The sequence below is a fragment of the Manis javanica genome, chromosome 10 (genome assembly GCF_040802235.1).
Source record: "Manis javanica isolate MJ-LG chromosome 10, MJ_LKY, whole genome shotgun sequence".
Taxonomy (NCBI): Eukaryota; Metazoa; Chordata; class Mammalia; order Pholidota; family Manidae; genus Manis; species Manis javanica.
Window position 1 is genome coordinate 96,188,508 of NC_133165.1, and position 16,137 is coordinate 96,204,644.

At 36.8% G+C, this 16,137-nt stretch overlaps 1 protein-coding gene across 1 annotated transcript in view; it reads right to left on the reverse strand.

Annotated features, from left to right (window-relative positions):
• The window catches only part of LTA4H (leukotriene A4 hydrolase), a 46,415-nt gene that overhangs the window by 25,852 nt on the left and 4,426 nt on the right, over positions 1 to 16,137 (reverse strand). The window contains exons 2-4 of the mRNA XM_017643443.3: positions 13,607 to 13,737; positions 5,778 to 5,898; positions 857 to 925 (exon numbers count right to left, since the gene is read on the reverse strand). Coding sequence (XP_017498932.1) covers positions 857 to 925; positions 5,778 to 5,898; positions 13,607 to 13,737 — 321 coding nt within the window. The remainder of the gene's footprint in view (positions 1 to 856; positions 926 to 5,777; positions 5,899 to 13,606; positions 13,738 to 16,137) is intronic.

Here is a 16,137-nt window from a genome sequence, read left to right on the forward strand (position 1 = left end):
TTCTAGACTTCGATGTTCTTTTTGCATGGCCCAGTATTGAAAGTTATCACTGAGGCAAGCACAGAATCAGGAGCTCGGGAAGTAAGTTACAACCACAGATCCTGCAGCTAACAAGCATTCAGGAAATAATTTGGTTCCTCTTGCTCCCTTTATTTAAGCAGTGTTATTTTATACAGAAGAAACAACTGAGGTTGTGAGTTTGTAAGACCTGGCCAAGGTCATGCTGTTAGTAACTGGTGGAGAAGACTCCAGAACCTGGGATTCTTTGTCTCCAAGTATACAGTTTTCTACAGCCCTATACTAGTTGCAGTTTGGTTGTGGGATGATCTGGGAATCAAGAAGGCCCTATAAATACAGGTTGATTCTCAATTTTATTTGCTTGGTCTAGGTAGGTCTGGTCTGTGAGATGGCTTTTGATTATTAGTTGTAGTCCTTTTTATACAAGGATTAGCAGTACCTATGGTTAGAATAAGATGAAAATGTATAAAGGTAAGTCTGTAATATATGTCCATTAGGATGACTAGACAGAGGTTTATAGGGGTATAGTATAGAGCACATTTACAGAATGATTTTTTATCCAGCAAACGTTAATTCTTGAAAGTAAAAAAAAAGGGTCCCAAATACTTTTTGGGTCCAGAAGTCTGAATTCTCTTAAAATGAGAATGTTATGTTTCCTTTTTTTATACTGAAAACTGCTTTTAAAACAGATTAAAAATGAAGTCCACAGCCCCTTTTTACATATTTCAGGTAAAATTTAGTATTTCTAACTATAAAAATTCAGTTATCTCTGCTTATTATTAACACCACATTTACATATATAGATTATTTAATTCAGTTAGCAATTTGCAAAATTTACCTCTGCACTGTAAGTTAATTTCACAGACGGAGTGTCTTGGCAAGGAAGAATTGCTCTGCAGTGGATGGCCTGGGAGGGGGAGAAAGAGAAAGAACAGCTGTTCTCCTTTCATATAAATCAAGTCATTAAGAAATCATTAAAATTACATCATTGTTCTTAGACAATACTTTTTAAGCATAAAAATATGTCTGACATTTCTTCAGCTCTCTTAAAAGAAGCAAAAACGGGCTCTCTTGTCCCCTCCTGGTGTGAGCCAGGAGCTCTGTCCTCTCACTTTATCTCTAAATAAAAGCCTCTCCTAAAAAAAAAAAAAAGAAGCAAAAACAGATCTGTGGATTACAAAGGTCTGAATTTCCATTTTAATGTATGATCAACCCTCACATTTCAGTTGAAGCATCAGCATGAACTTTAGCAGCATTTCCTACTTATTGCTTTGAGTAATAGTGCCCAGTGAGATGCTGTTAACCAAGAAAAAAAGAGCTCTTTGGTGAAATAAAATTGAGAACCATCCTATCATGTAGATTTTCTAGGAACATTAGCCTCCTGAAGACTCTGAAAAGACCTACAATTAAGAAATTAAATTCTCACACTTAATTTAACATGAAACCTGTTTTTCTCTGCTTAGTTTGCTTACATCTAATGGGATGTGAGTGTTTTGAGGAATACAGCTTGGGAAATGTTGCTAGTCTTGACATTTCGATCTTGCAGCAAACTTCTAAAGTAAAAACTAGGAAGAAAAGGAAGGAGAAAGAACAGTCTTTCTCAATACCACCTAGACATTCATGCATCATGTTATGTGTAAACTGTTTCTCTGCTTCCACATCAATCTGTCATAAATTCTGGTTCCATCAGAATAGCCAGAACACTGCTTTATACCCTGATTGGCTTATGAATAAATCTGTATTGCTTGCTGGTGAGCAAAGGAACTCCAGTCTCACTGAGACAGTTTACTGAGCTTAAAGGAATACTGATAACTAACATTTCTCTCTGAAATTGTTATAAATCATAGATGTAATTCATGCCACTGCAAACTTCCCTAAAGCCCCCCAAATTCCATTATCATACAGTTTTTATCCTTTTGTTAATGTAGTTTATCACATTGATTGATTTGTGGATCTTGAACCATCCCTACATTCCTGGAATAAATCCCACTTTGTCATGGTGAATGATCTTTTAAATCTATTTTTGAATTCAGTTCACAAATATTTTGTTGAGAATTTCTGCATTTATGTTCATCAGGGATATTTGTCTCTAATTTTCCTTTTTTTAAATAGTCTTTGGTAATGCTCGTAGAATGAATTTAGAAACATTTCTTCCTCTTCTATTTTTTTGGAATAGTTTGAGCTGGATAGATATAAACTCTTCTTTAAATGTTTGGTAGTATTCACTTGGGAAGCCATCTGGTCCTGAAATTTTGTTTATTGGGAATTTTTTTTATTACCAATTCAATTTCATTACTAGTAATTAAAGTCTGACCAAATTTTCTTATGTAGCCTAGTTCAGTCTTGGAAGATTGTATGTTCCTAGGAATTTATCTATTTCATCTTATCCGATTTATTGGCATATAATTTTTCATAGTAATCTCATAATCCTTTGTACTTCTATCATGTTTGTTATAACTTCTCATCTTTCATTTCTAGTTTTAAGTTTTCTCTCCATGAGTCTAGCTAAAGGCTTATCAATTTTATCTTTTCAAAGAGTCAGCTCTTAGTTTCATTGATATTTTCTTTTTTTTTTTCAGTCTGTATTTCATTTCCACTCTGTACCATATTCTTTCCTTCTTTCTACTAAATTTGGGCTTTATTCTTTTTTTAGTTCCTTTTAGGTGTAAGGTTAGATTATGTGAGATTTTTCTTGTTTCTTTAGGTAGTACTGCATCACAATAAGCTTTAAAGTGACTGATCTATTATCTTTACCATATATTTGCTTTACCAGTAAAATTTTTTCCTTTCATAATTTTCTTCTAATTATGGCCTTATCTTTTCTGGTTAAAGAAGTCCCTTTAACATTCCCTGGAAGGCTGGTTTAGGGTCGTGAACTCCTCTAACTTTTATTTGTCTGGAAAGCTCTTAATCTTCAATTCTGAATGATAATCTTGCTGGATAGAGTATTCTTGGTTCTAGGTTTTTTTTTTGTTTGTTTGTTTGTTTGTTTGTTTATTTGTTTGTTTTCCTTTCAGCACTTTGAATATATCATGTCACTCCTTTCTGGCCTGTAGAGTTTCTGCTAAAAAATCAGCGGATTGCCCTATGGGATTTCCCTTGTATGTAGCTATTGCTTTTCTCTTGCAGCTTTTAAGATTTTATCTTTAATCTTTGACATTTTAATTTATATGTAGGAGTCCTTGGAGTCTATCTGGTTTATGGCTCTCTGTGCTTATTGGATCTGGATGTCTGTTTCCTTCTTCAGGTTAGTGAAGTTTTCAGCTATTATTTCTCCAAATAAGTTTTCCATCACTTTCTCTTTTCTCCTGCTGGGACCCCTATAATGTAAATGTTAGTATACATGATGTCCTATAGGTCCTTTAACCTATCCTCATTTTTAGAAATTCTCTTTTCTCTTTGCTGTTCAGCTTGACTGCTTTCCATTCTCAGTCTTCCAACTGCTCATCCATTCTCCTCCATCCTCTAATCTGCTCTTGATTTCCTCTAGTTAATTTTTTTTCATTTTATATTCTCAACTTTGGTTCATTTTTATATTTTCTATTTATTGACACTCTCACTGAGTTCATCTACTCTTCTCTCTCAAGTCTGGTGAGTATCTTATAATAATTACTTTTTCAGTAGACTGCTTAACTGTTTTCTTTAGGCTTTTTTTCCTGAAGTTTTGTCTTGTTTTTTCATCTGGAGCATATTCCTCTGTCTCCTTATTTTGTTTTGACTTTCTATTTGTTTCTATGAATTAGGTGAAACAGCTACCTCTCCCAGTTTTGAAGGATTGGCCTTGTGTAGGAATATCCTTGTGTAGATTGTATATGCCTGTCAGCTGGTGCTGTAGCAGGGAGAGGCTGGGATCCCTGAGTACTTTACATGAGGGCTGCCCTGGTGGGATGGCTGGAGCTGAAGTGGGTATGTGTGGGGGTGCAGGGGTCTGGGGTGCTCTGTGGCAGGGACACCTGATAGGATCACTAGAGGTGAAGTGGGCACAGGCCAGCAAGGCCTCAGGGCTCTCTGCACAAGGGGTACTCTGGCAGGACTGCTGGAGCTAAAGTGGGTATTGCTGAGGGTGTCCTGGTGAGTGCTGCACTGGTGCCACCTCAAGCTTGTGTGGGCTGGAGACCTGGGGCTTGCTGGGGTGGCCAACCAGTAGCATCCCGGAACCTGCTCCCATCTGTGCTATCAGGCTGGAGGTGGAACATAACAATGGTGCTCACCAGAAACTGATCTTGGAAAGAGTTCCAGCAGCTCCCCCCATGTTTGGTAGATCCTTAGTGTTAGTAAATGGGCTTCTTTCACTTATATGCTACTTGGCCTTTAAACTGTATTTTTTTTTATGTGTCCTTGGGTGGGAGAATTTGCACACAGCTCCCTCAGTTATATCATTCCCTACTGTGGGTCCCCATGTCAAGGGAGGGGTTCCTGTTGTTACCATGTTTCTGTCTCTCCTTCTGTTTTCTTTATTCTCTCTATCCTTTCTTTGTTGGACAGAAGCTGTTCAATCAGCCCTTAGCTCTTCAGGAGATTGCTCTATGTGTAGATATAGAGTCTGTGTGTACATGGGAGGAGGTGAGTTCAGGCTCTTCTATGCTGCTGTCTTGGACCCCTCCATTCACATTCCTGTTACTCACAAATCTTGGATTTCTTGCCAACTTTAGTTTATGGACATTCTGTAAGAAATACTGACTTGACAATCAAATATTACTAAGAAAGAACACAAACTGTACATTCTTGCCTAGAGCACTGTATCTCTTTCAGATTACTGAACTAAAGGTTTTTTAGATTAAAAGTATTTAAATTGACAATAAAAAGTAAACATATCTATTCCATCTATGAATATCGCTTCCTTTTTAAAAGACATATTCAAATTTGAGCTTAAGATAGTATCTATCACACAGGAATATTAAATACTAAAGTACCAAGGATTAAATATGCAAAGTACTGAGCATGATACTGGTAAATATAATAATGTTCAATCATGTGAGTTCCTTTAATTGTAGATTATTTGGTTACTAACATAATTAGGGTTTTTTCTATCAAAAGACAGTTTGATACTTACTATCCTTGTGAAAGATTGTCTCTACTTATTATTATTATGTTCTTTATTCTTAGTCTAATATCATTTTAAATATACTTTGCATATTTAATTCTTGGTACTTTAATATTTAATATTCCTTTGTGATAGATACTATCTTAAGCTCAAATTTGAATACAAGTCTTTTAAAAAGGAAGTGATATTCATACATGGAATAGATATGTTTACTTTTTATTGTCAATTTACTTTTAATCTATTTACATAATATTTACATTTGTAAATGTATAACAAAAATCCAGAAAGGCTACATACTAAACTCAATGGTGGTTACCTCTGGGCAGTCATGTTTGGAGAGAACTGGGAAATCTGCTTTTTTACTTTCCATATTTTTCATAACCAGTACATATTTCTTTTGTATTTCATTAATTTTTTCTTTTCATTTTATTACCATTTATTGAGTGCCTACTCTATGCCAAGTTCTATGCTAGGTGCTGGAGATATAAGTATAAATATGACCTAGGTAGACATGATTTTAAAGTAAAGGAAATTTCTTTTTAAAAGTACTATAATATAACAGAGATACAAAATGAAAATACATATTGTTTCTATAATATAAAATAAAATGCTATTTTAAGTTAGACCCACATATCCATCAGATCACTGTCTAATTTGCTACATTAAACTGCACATGCTGGGAATTATCTGTATAATAATTCTGGATCTTTTTTACCTGGCACTGACTGAAGAGATATGGGTGTTCCTTCCCAGAAGTTTGTTCAGGAGTGAGCCACTGAAGAGCAGAAGATTTTGGAGATGTCTCAAAAGAAATTTCTATAATGACTTCTTGATTTCTGTATGAAACAAATATATTAGTAGAGTATAATTCAGTCTAACTAAAATTTGAATTCATAACACATACACTGAATAATATGAATAATATTTGGTAAGATCTCATAACTGATTGAGAGTAAGATCTAGGAATGTCACATCCTAAGTGGGTAAGTTTGCCTTTCATGTTCCTACCTAAAACCAGCTTGTGGGTCCTTTTTACTCTGTCATGCTACCTGCTTATGAAAATGTAACAGCAACAATGAATACAGGATACATGTTAGAGACTCTGCATTTGTGATATCATGTAACCTTTTATGATAGTGGGAAAGTGGACAAAATACTTGTGGAACTTCAGTTACCACTTTGATGGGTGCCAGAGCATGACACAGTGGTGCTGGTCTATAAAATGTTACTAGGCAAACTAAGTCAAGAAATTAACAGTAGCATTTAGAAACTTTTAGTAATAAAAAAATGTGTTCTTCCATTTAATCTCTTCTTCCTAGTAATTTCACTTTTATTGCATTTTATAAAAGAATCAGTTAGTGACAGACTGGAAATAATGAAAATTGGTCCTTCACCCCAGACAGTTTGAACAGCACTGATAATGAGCAAACAGCAAGAGTTTGGGAGACCAGAAAATATGCCTATGTTTCAATCTTGATGCTACCACTTATTGGTGCAGACAACTTGGGCAAATTATTTGACCTCCCTATGCCATAGTTTCTTCATCTGTAGAATGGGATTAATGCTATCTACCTCACAAGTTATGTGTGGGCATTTCCTTTCTTTTTATTAGATGGGACAAGAATGCATGAGAACAGAGGATTAAAGATGGCCGTGTGAGAGGTGAGACAGAGGCTTCATCCTAAAACTGCATATAATACAAAAATATAATTAATACAACTAATCCTGAAAGAGCAACAGGTAAGAGGACTGCGCCAGACTGCATACACCTGGAGAAAAGAGCAGACCTCACAGAATAGGGTAACGAACCAAATCTGTGGCCCGGCGGGACCCAAGCCCTTCCCCACCCCACCTCACCAGCAGGAGGAAGAGAAATGGAGTAGAGAGGGAGTGGAAGCCTGGGACTGCTGAATATCTAACTCCGGAGATCTGCTCTGGGAGCACAAACCTACGTTTCATGGTGCTTGCATGGTACTCTCGTAATTAGAGGGTTGGAAAGCTAAGACAGGCAGAATTCCTGGAGAGACTGATATTCCAGCTGCTTGTGGAAAGCAAGGATCCATATCCTGCTGTTCTAGGACAAAAGAAAGGTGGGCAGTCTGAGAGACTTCCTAACAAAGAAGCCCTTAGCAAGAGGGCTGCTAAAGGGGCAAGGATTGCACAGAGCTTACTGCTCAGGAGAAAGGACAGGTAGACAAAATTGTCCAGGTGCACTCTGCCCAGCAGGTTGGGAACTTTCACAATCTTCAGGTGCTTCAACTCCCTGAATGGCTACATAGCTCCATGGACCCCTTCTGTGATACGCAGCCTACTGTGCCTTTCTCCCAGCCAGCCCCACCTGGCTCACAAACCTGCAAAGCCCTACCCTGGCGTAAGGCCAGCCAGAGGGAAGATCTGTCTACAGCAACTACAAACGCAAAGCATAGAGGCTTATACCTCTGTGCTCAGCCCACTGGTTCACGTAGTGGAGACAGGCATAGCAGCAGGGAAGCAGGAAACAGCTCTTTCCTTCCCCAAGGCACCAATACCATGCCCCTGCGACCCCTGACATTGCTTCAGGGGCTGAGCAGCTCCAGAGAGTAGATCTTCTGGACACTAGCGGGTGCCATATACAAATATGAAATGCCAAAGGAACATGGTTCAAAGTAAAATTATTATTACAACTACTGAGAAAGATTTAAATGACATCAACCTCATGAATCTTCCTGAAAGGGAGTTCAAATAAAAATCATTAACATGCTCATGGAGGTACAGAAAGATATTCAAGAACTCAGGAATGAATTCCGGTCAGAGATCGAATTGTTGAAGACCACAATGGGGGGTATTAAAAGCAGATTAGATACAGTGGAGGAGATGATAAATGAAATAGAAACTAGAGAAGAGGAATACAAAGAAACAGAGGCACAGAGAGAAAAAAGGATCTGTAAGAATGAAAGAATATTGAGAGAACTGTGTGACCAATCCAAGCACAACAATATTCACATTATAGGGGAATGAGAAGAGAGAAGAAGAGAGAAAAAGGGATAGAAAGTGTCTTTGAGGAGGTAATTGCTGAAAACTTCCCCAATCTGGGGAAGGAGATAGTCTCTCAGGCCATGGAGATACACAGATCTCCCAACACAAGGGACACAAGGAAGACAACACCAAGACATATAGTAATTAAAATGGCAAAGATCAAGGATAAGGACAGACCAATAGCAGCCAGAGAGAGAAATAAGATCACATACAAAGGAAAGCCCATCAGGCTATCATCAGACTTCTCAGCAGAAATCTTACAGGCCAGAAGGGAGTGGCATGATGTATTTAATGCAATGAAGCAGAAGGGCCTCAAACCAAGGTTACTTTATCTGGCGAGATTATCATTTAAATTTGAAAGAGGGATTAAACAATTTCCAGATAAGCAAAAGCTGAGAGAATTTAGCTCCCCACAAACCATCTCTACAATGTATTTTGGAGGGACTGCTCCAAATGGAAGTGTTCCTAAGGTTAAATAGCTGTCACCAGAGGTAACAGAACCACAGTAAAGAAAGTAGAACAGCTAATTACTAAGCAATTGCAAAATTAAATTAACTATCCCCAAAGTCAATCAGGGGATAGACAAAGAGTATAGAATAAAAAAAAAAAAACCTTTAGATTGTGTTTGTAATAGCATATTAGGTGAGTTAAGTTAGACTCTTATAGTAAGGAAGTTAACTTTGAACCTTTGGTAAGCACAAATCTAAAGCCTGCAATGGAAATAAGTACATACCTATTGATAATCACCCTAAATGTAAATTGACTGAATGCACCAATCAAAAGACATAGAGTCACTGAATGGATAAAAAAACAAGACCCATCTATATGTTGCCTACTAGAGACTCACCTTAAACCCAAAGACATACACAGACTAAAAGTGAAGGTATGGAAAAAGATATTTCATGCAACTAATAGGGAGAAAAAAGCAGGAGTTGCAGTACTTGTATCAGACAAAATAGACTTCAAAACAAAGAAAGTCACAAGAGACAAAGGACATTACATAATGATAAAAGGGTCAATCCAACAAGAAGATATAACCATTGTAAATACCTATGCACCCAACACAGGAGCACCTACATATGTGAAACAAATACTAACAGACTTAAAAGGGGAAATAGAATGCAATGCATTCATTCTTGAAGACTTCAACACTCCACTAACTCTGAAGGACAGATCAACCAGACAGAAAATAAGTAAGGAGACAGAGGCAATGAACAACACATTAGAACAGATGGACCTATTGGACATCTACAGAACTCTACATCCAAACGCAGCAGAATACACATTCTTCTCAAGTGCACATGGAACATTTTCAAGAATAGATCATATACTAGGCCACAAAAAGAGCCTCGGTAAATTCAAAAAGATTGAAATTGTACCAACCAGTTTCTCAGACCACAAAGGTATGAAACTAGAAATAAATTACACAAAGAAAATGAAAAAGCCCACAAACACATGGAGGCTTCACAACATGCTCCTAAATAACCAATGGATCAGTGACCAAATAAAAACAGAGATCAAGCAATATATGGAGACAAATGACAATAATAATTCAACACCGCAAAACCTGTGGGACACAGTGAAGGCCGTACTAAGAGGAAAGTTTATTGCAATACAGGCCTACCTCAGGAAAGAAGAGCAATCTCGTATCAACAGTCTAAACTAACAATTAACGAAAATAGAAAAAGAAGAACAAATGAGGCCCAAAGTCAGTAGAAGGAGGGACATAATAAAGATCAGAGCATAAAGAAATAAAATTGAGAAGAATAAAACAATAGAAAGAATCAATGAAAGCAAGAGCTGGATCTTTAAGAAAATTAACAAAATATATAAACCCCTAGCCAGATTTATCAAGAAAAAAAAGAGAATCAACTCACATAAACAGAATCAGAAATGAGAAAGGAAAAATCACTATGGACACCACAGAAATACAAAGAATTATAAGAGAATACTATGAAAAATTATATGCTAACAAACTGGATAACCTAGAAGAAATGGACAACTTTGTAGAAAAATACAGCCTTCCAAGGCTGACCCAGAAAGAAACAGAAAATCTGAACAGACCAATTACCAGCAACAAAATTGAACCGATAATCAAAAACCTACCTAAGAACAAAGCTCCTGGACCAGATGGCTTGACCGCTGAATTTATCAAACATTTAGTAAAGACCTAATACCCATCCTCCTTAAAGTTTTCCAAAGAGTAGAAGAAGAGGGAATACTTCCAAACTCATTCTATGAGGCCAGCATCACTCTAATACCAAAACCAGGCAAAGACACCACATGAAAAGAAAATTACAGACCAATATCCCTGATGAACATAAATGCAAAAATACTCAACAAAATATTAGCAAACCGAATTCAAAAATACCTCGAAAAGATTGTCCATCATGATCATGATCAAGTAGGATTTATTCTAGGAATGCAAGGATGGTACAACATTAGAAACTCCATCAACATCATCCACCACATCAACAAAAAGGACAAAAACCACATGATCATCTCCATAGATGCTGAAAAAGCATTTGACAAAATTCAACATCCATTCATGATAAAAACTCTCAACAAAATGGGTATAGAGGGCAAGTAACTCAACATAATAAAGGCCATATATGACAAACCCACAACCAACATTATACTTAACAGTGAGAAGCTGAAAGTTTTTCCTTTAAGATAGGGAACAAGACAAGGATACCCACTCTCCCCACTTCTATTCAACACAGTACTGGAGGTCCTAGCCACAGCAATCAGACAACACAAAGAAATAAAAGGCATCCAGATTGGTAAGAAAGAAGTTAAAATGTCCCTGTTTGTATGACATAATATTGTACATAGAAAACCCTAAAGAATCCACTTCAAAAGTACTAGAACTAATATCTGAATTCAGCAAAGTTGCAGGATACAAAATTAATATGCAGAAATCTGTGGCATTCCTATACACTAACAATGAACTAGCAGAAAGAGAAATCAGAAAAACAATTCCATTCACAGTTGCATCAAAAATAATAAAATACCTAGGAATAAACCTAACCAAGGAAGTGAAAGACCTATACTCTGAAAACTACAAGACACTCATGAAAGAAATTAAAGAAGATACCAATAAACAGAAACATCCCATGCTCATGGATAGGAAGAATTAATATTGTCAAAATGACCATCCTGCCTAAAGCAATCTACAGGTTCAATGCACTTCCTATCAAAATACCAACAGCATTCTTCAGCAAACTAGAGAAAATCGTTCTAAAATTCATATGGAACCACAAAAGACCCCGAATAGCCAAAGCAATCCTGAGAAGGAAGAATAAAGCTAGGGGGATTATGCTCTCCAACTTCAAGCTCTACTACAAAGCCACAGTAATCAAGACAATTTGATACTAGCACAAGAACAGACCCATAGACCAATGGAACAGACTAGAGAGCCCTGATATAAACCCAACCATATATGGTCAATTAATATATGATAAAGGAGCCATGGACATACAATGGGGAAATGACAGCCTCTTCAAAAGCTGGTGTTGGCAAATCTGGACAGCTAACATGCAAGAGAATGAAACTGGATTATTGTTTAACCCCATACACAAAAGTAAACTCGAAATGGATCAAAGACTTGAATGTAAGTCATGAAACCATAAAACTCTTAGAAGACAACATAGGCAAAAATCTCCTGAATATAAGCATGAGCAACTTCTTCCTGAAAGCATCACCTTGAGCAAGGGAAACAGAAGGAAAAATGAACTCATGGGACTACATCAAACTAAAAAGTTTCTGTACGGCAAGGGACCCCATGAATAGAACAAAAAGGCATCCTACAGTATGGGAGAATATATTTGTAAATGATATATCTGACAAGGGGTTAACATCCAAAACATATAAAGAACTTACACGCCTCAACACCCAAAAAGCAACACCCAAATAACAAATGGGCAGAGGATATGAAGAGACACTTCTCCAAAGAAGAAATTCAGATGGCCAACAGACACATGAAAAGATGCTCCACATCACTAATCATCAGGGTAATGCAAATTAAAACCACAGTGAGATATCACCTCACACCGGTAAGGATGGCCAGCATTGAAAGGACTAAGAACAACAAATGCTGGCGAGAATACGGAGAAAGGGGAACCCTCCTACACTGCTGGTGGGAATGTAAGCTAGTTCAACCACTGTGGAAAGCAACATGGAGGTTCCTCAAAACACTAAAAATAGAAAATACCATTTGACCCACGAATCCCACTCATTGGAATTTACCCAAAGAGTACAACTTCTCAAACTCAAAAAGACATATGCACCCCTATGTTTACTGCAGCACTTTTTACAATAGCCAAGATATGGAAGCAACCTAAGTGTCCATCAGTAGATGAATGGAAAAAGAAGATGTGGTACATATACACAATGGAATATTATTCAGCCATAAGAAAGAAACAAATCCTACCATTTGTGACATGGATGAAGCTGGAGGACATTATGCTCAGTGAAATATGCCAGGCAGAGAAAGACAAGTGCCAAATGATTTCCCTCATTTGTGGAGATAACGAAGCAAAACTGAAGGAACAAAATAGCAGCAGACTCAGAGACTGAAGAAGGAACTAGTGGTTACCAAGGGGGAGGGGTGTGGGAGGGCAGGTGGGGAGGGAGGGAGAAGGAGATTGAGGGTATTATGTCGAGTACACATGGTGTGGGGGAGAACAGCGTAGCACAGAGAAGGCAAATAGTGAATCTGTGGCATCTTACTACACTGATGGACAGTGACTGTACTGGGGTATGTAGGGGACTTGATAATATGGGTAAATGTAGTAACCACATTATTTTTCCATGTGAAACCTTCATAAGAGTATATATTGATAATACCTTAATAAAAAATTTTTTTAAAAAAAGAACGCATGAAGACATTGGCCACTGAAAGGAGATTACCCTTGTTTTAGGCCTATGGGTCTCCACCATTTTTCTCCTTTCCAATATATCAAGGACTGGAATATAGTCCGAGAATGACAATTCTGGCTGCCACTTTCTTGAATGAGTTACTTTATTTCTCTGAGGTTCCCTTTCCTTAAATGTAAAGTGAAGATCATACCATATAAGTTACTTAAAGATAAGATAAAACAATGCATCTAAAGCACTTATCTCAATATTAGCATGTAGAAATGGTTGTTTGTCATTGTTATTATTCCATTAATTAATTGGCTGGCCTCTGGGCCTGCTAGACAAGGTGAAAAATGCTCAGCTTGGCAAAGTTTCCCAGGTGATCCTGAAATGCCTCCTTAAGATGGCATGCTCCCATCATCACTCTAGATACTAGTAAAATGATGAGGAAAGCAGTTATCAAAAGTTGTGGTCTTAAGTGTTTTACACAATAAATTTCCTTAGTATCTTTACAACATGTAACTTCAATCTGAACTGCAGATCAGGAGGAGAAAGGTATCAATTACTACACACATACAAACTAAAATAGCACAGGAAAATGTCTAAAGTAATTAAAAATATTTTCCTCCACTATTTAGCTGTAAAAGAGAAAGATGGTAACATTCATACTTGCTCAGAGGAATAGGAAGAGAGATTTCCATTGGTGATCCTTTGTAGCTTTGTCTTTCTCCAAGAGCATATTTGACTTCTTGTCCATTGATGACCACTTTTTCTATTGTAAGGTCCTTTGTATCCAAAATCTAGAATTAAATTAATATTTTTAAATGATAAGAAAATAGTTTTATATACCAGATAAAACTAGTATTAGATCTAGGTAACCACAATTATTACAGAATAGAGCTAGGTGCTTAAAAGGAGTAAAATACTAAGTGAAATCATAAGAATTAAAGGAGTCCAAGGTAGTGTAGGTCTCATGTTTAGGACTGTAAGCTTCCTGAAAATTTTTGGGTTCTAAAATTTGCATATATATTGTTAGGTAATTCTAGGATCATCACACAAATTTTTGGCTTTATATAGAAGTCAAATCTAAATTAAAATGCCTTTGCTACTCTCTCCTAAAACTTCTCTGTTATGAAAAAATTTATAACTTAAATTTCTTTCATCTTGACTCCTCAATATATCTCACCATATATTTCTTCCTAGAATTCATATAGTGCAACTCTTGTATACTTCTATATATCCAAAAATTAAAACAAACCTTGAAACTTGTTAGGCAAACAAGCAGGCCGTACATCACTGCTACACACCTATGAAGAAGCCCAATGTGGTGTGGCAGTTTTGACCAGTTGACCCTACAGAGGATTGTGGGGCACATCTACTTGTCCTGGCCGACTAAGGACAACTGCTTTGAGCAGGGAGCAGCAGCAAGTATCAGTGTTTTCCACAATAATGTTCTATCTGAGCTCTAAAAACCATAAGCTTTCATTATTTCTCAGTTAATCTCTGCTCTAGAATCTTCAACCTATGGTACAAGACTGTTTCCAAACAGCATAGACAAGCCTCCCATATTACTTTCAAAACTTTACTTGATCCTTCTGGCCACTCTGATAATGAGTCATTTTTCTCCGTTCTTTCTTAAACACCAAGGGTAATAATCTATGGTTGCTCCTTCCACTTTCTCATCAATTTCTCATCTGTTTCCCCTCTTCAATCTGGCTTCCAGCTCCTCTGCTACTGAAAGGGCCTTTTCTTGCCATATGCTTCACTCCCTTATTCTTACTCACGCCCTCACTGTCAACTAATACCTCTGTGCCACTGCACAAATGGACTACCATTTGTGTTATCCCCTCCCCAGGACTTCAGCCAGGTATCTCTACCTGCCTGCTTGACATTTTCATGGGAAATACTGCCTTAAATTCAGTAAGCTTCTAAAAACTCCAAAAATGAAGCCACTGTTATGTCCCTTGGATCAACGCTGTCCCCTGGTTTCTCTGTTCTGTTAGTGGAACTCCTCAAGGTACCTACAGTTTGAACCATTCGAACAATCTACAGTTGACCGTAGTTTCCAATCCTGCATAGCCAATTAACAAATCTTTCTTTCACACTGTCCTCACACTTTCTTTTCTTTCCTCTACCACCACCCTAGGTAAGGTTCTCCCTTAGAACTGCCTACTATCTGACCTCCCTACCTCAGGCATCTTTTCCTGGAAATCTGGCCTGTAATAGCAAAGGGAGTTGGATGGCCAGTTGCCTCTCTTTTATATTGGTTAACTTGGGTGATAAGCTCAGGAAAAGTCACAAGAGCAATCATACTTTGATTCCCACTTCTCTTAGAGCCAACAATATTTGGTTGGGAAGAAATTTCTATCTGGTTTAATTTTTTTTTTAATTTGTTGAGAGAAACCAAATTCATTATTAGTACTATCAGTTTCCCTTCTAATGGGTTATTATTTCTTCTGGATTACTTTCTTTTTGGGGTACCTGAACTGTTGTTCTTACTCTAAATCAGAACTGATTTATCTTTATATACATACCTGTTCAGAATATATGGTTTTATTGTTTATATCTTATTATGAATAATAGAGTTACTTTGTCCCTTCATATTCTAGGACCAATTTCTGAATATCTAATTTGTTTTAAAAACTTGATTTGAATATCTTTGTATTTAACTGCTCATGATTATATTTTCTCTTATAACCATAAGAATGAATTTATTGGGTCATTTCTCAGTGGAACACATTTTATTTTCTGTATTGCCTAAACTTTTCAAATCTATTCCAAATCAGAAGTCAAGTTATTGTTATGACTTTTTTGTGAAAAGTTTTTCATATCCTCTGTACTTGTTACAGCAGTTCGTCCAACACTCTCCTATAGCACTTATTGTATTACATTATAATGATGTTTTCTCCACTAGATTGAGGACCCTTAGAATGACAGAAAATGTTATTTAGGTTTGCATTCCCAGGGATTAGCATAGTGCTGAAAGTGAGTAGGTGTCAGTTAATGAATGAAACAAGTAATGGACCAAGGGAAAATACAAATTGCAATGTCTAAGCTATATATCTCAAGTTCTGACCTCAGCTATCATTCTGAAATTAAGAAATTCTCTTTAAATTTCAGTAATAAATGTTATTAAACAGTTAATCAAAAATAGTAATACAAAAGAAAAACAAAAGAAACTTGACAGTTAAGCTGAAATT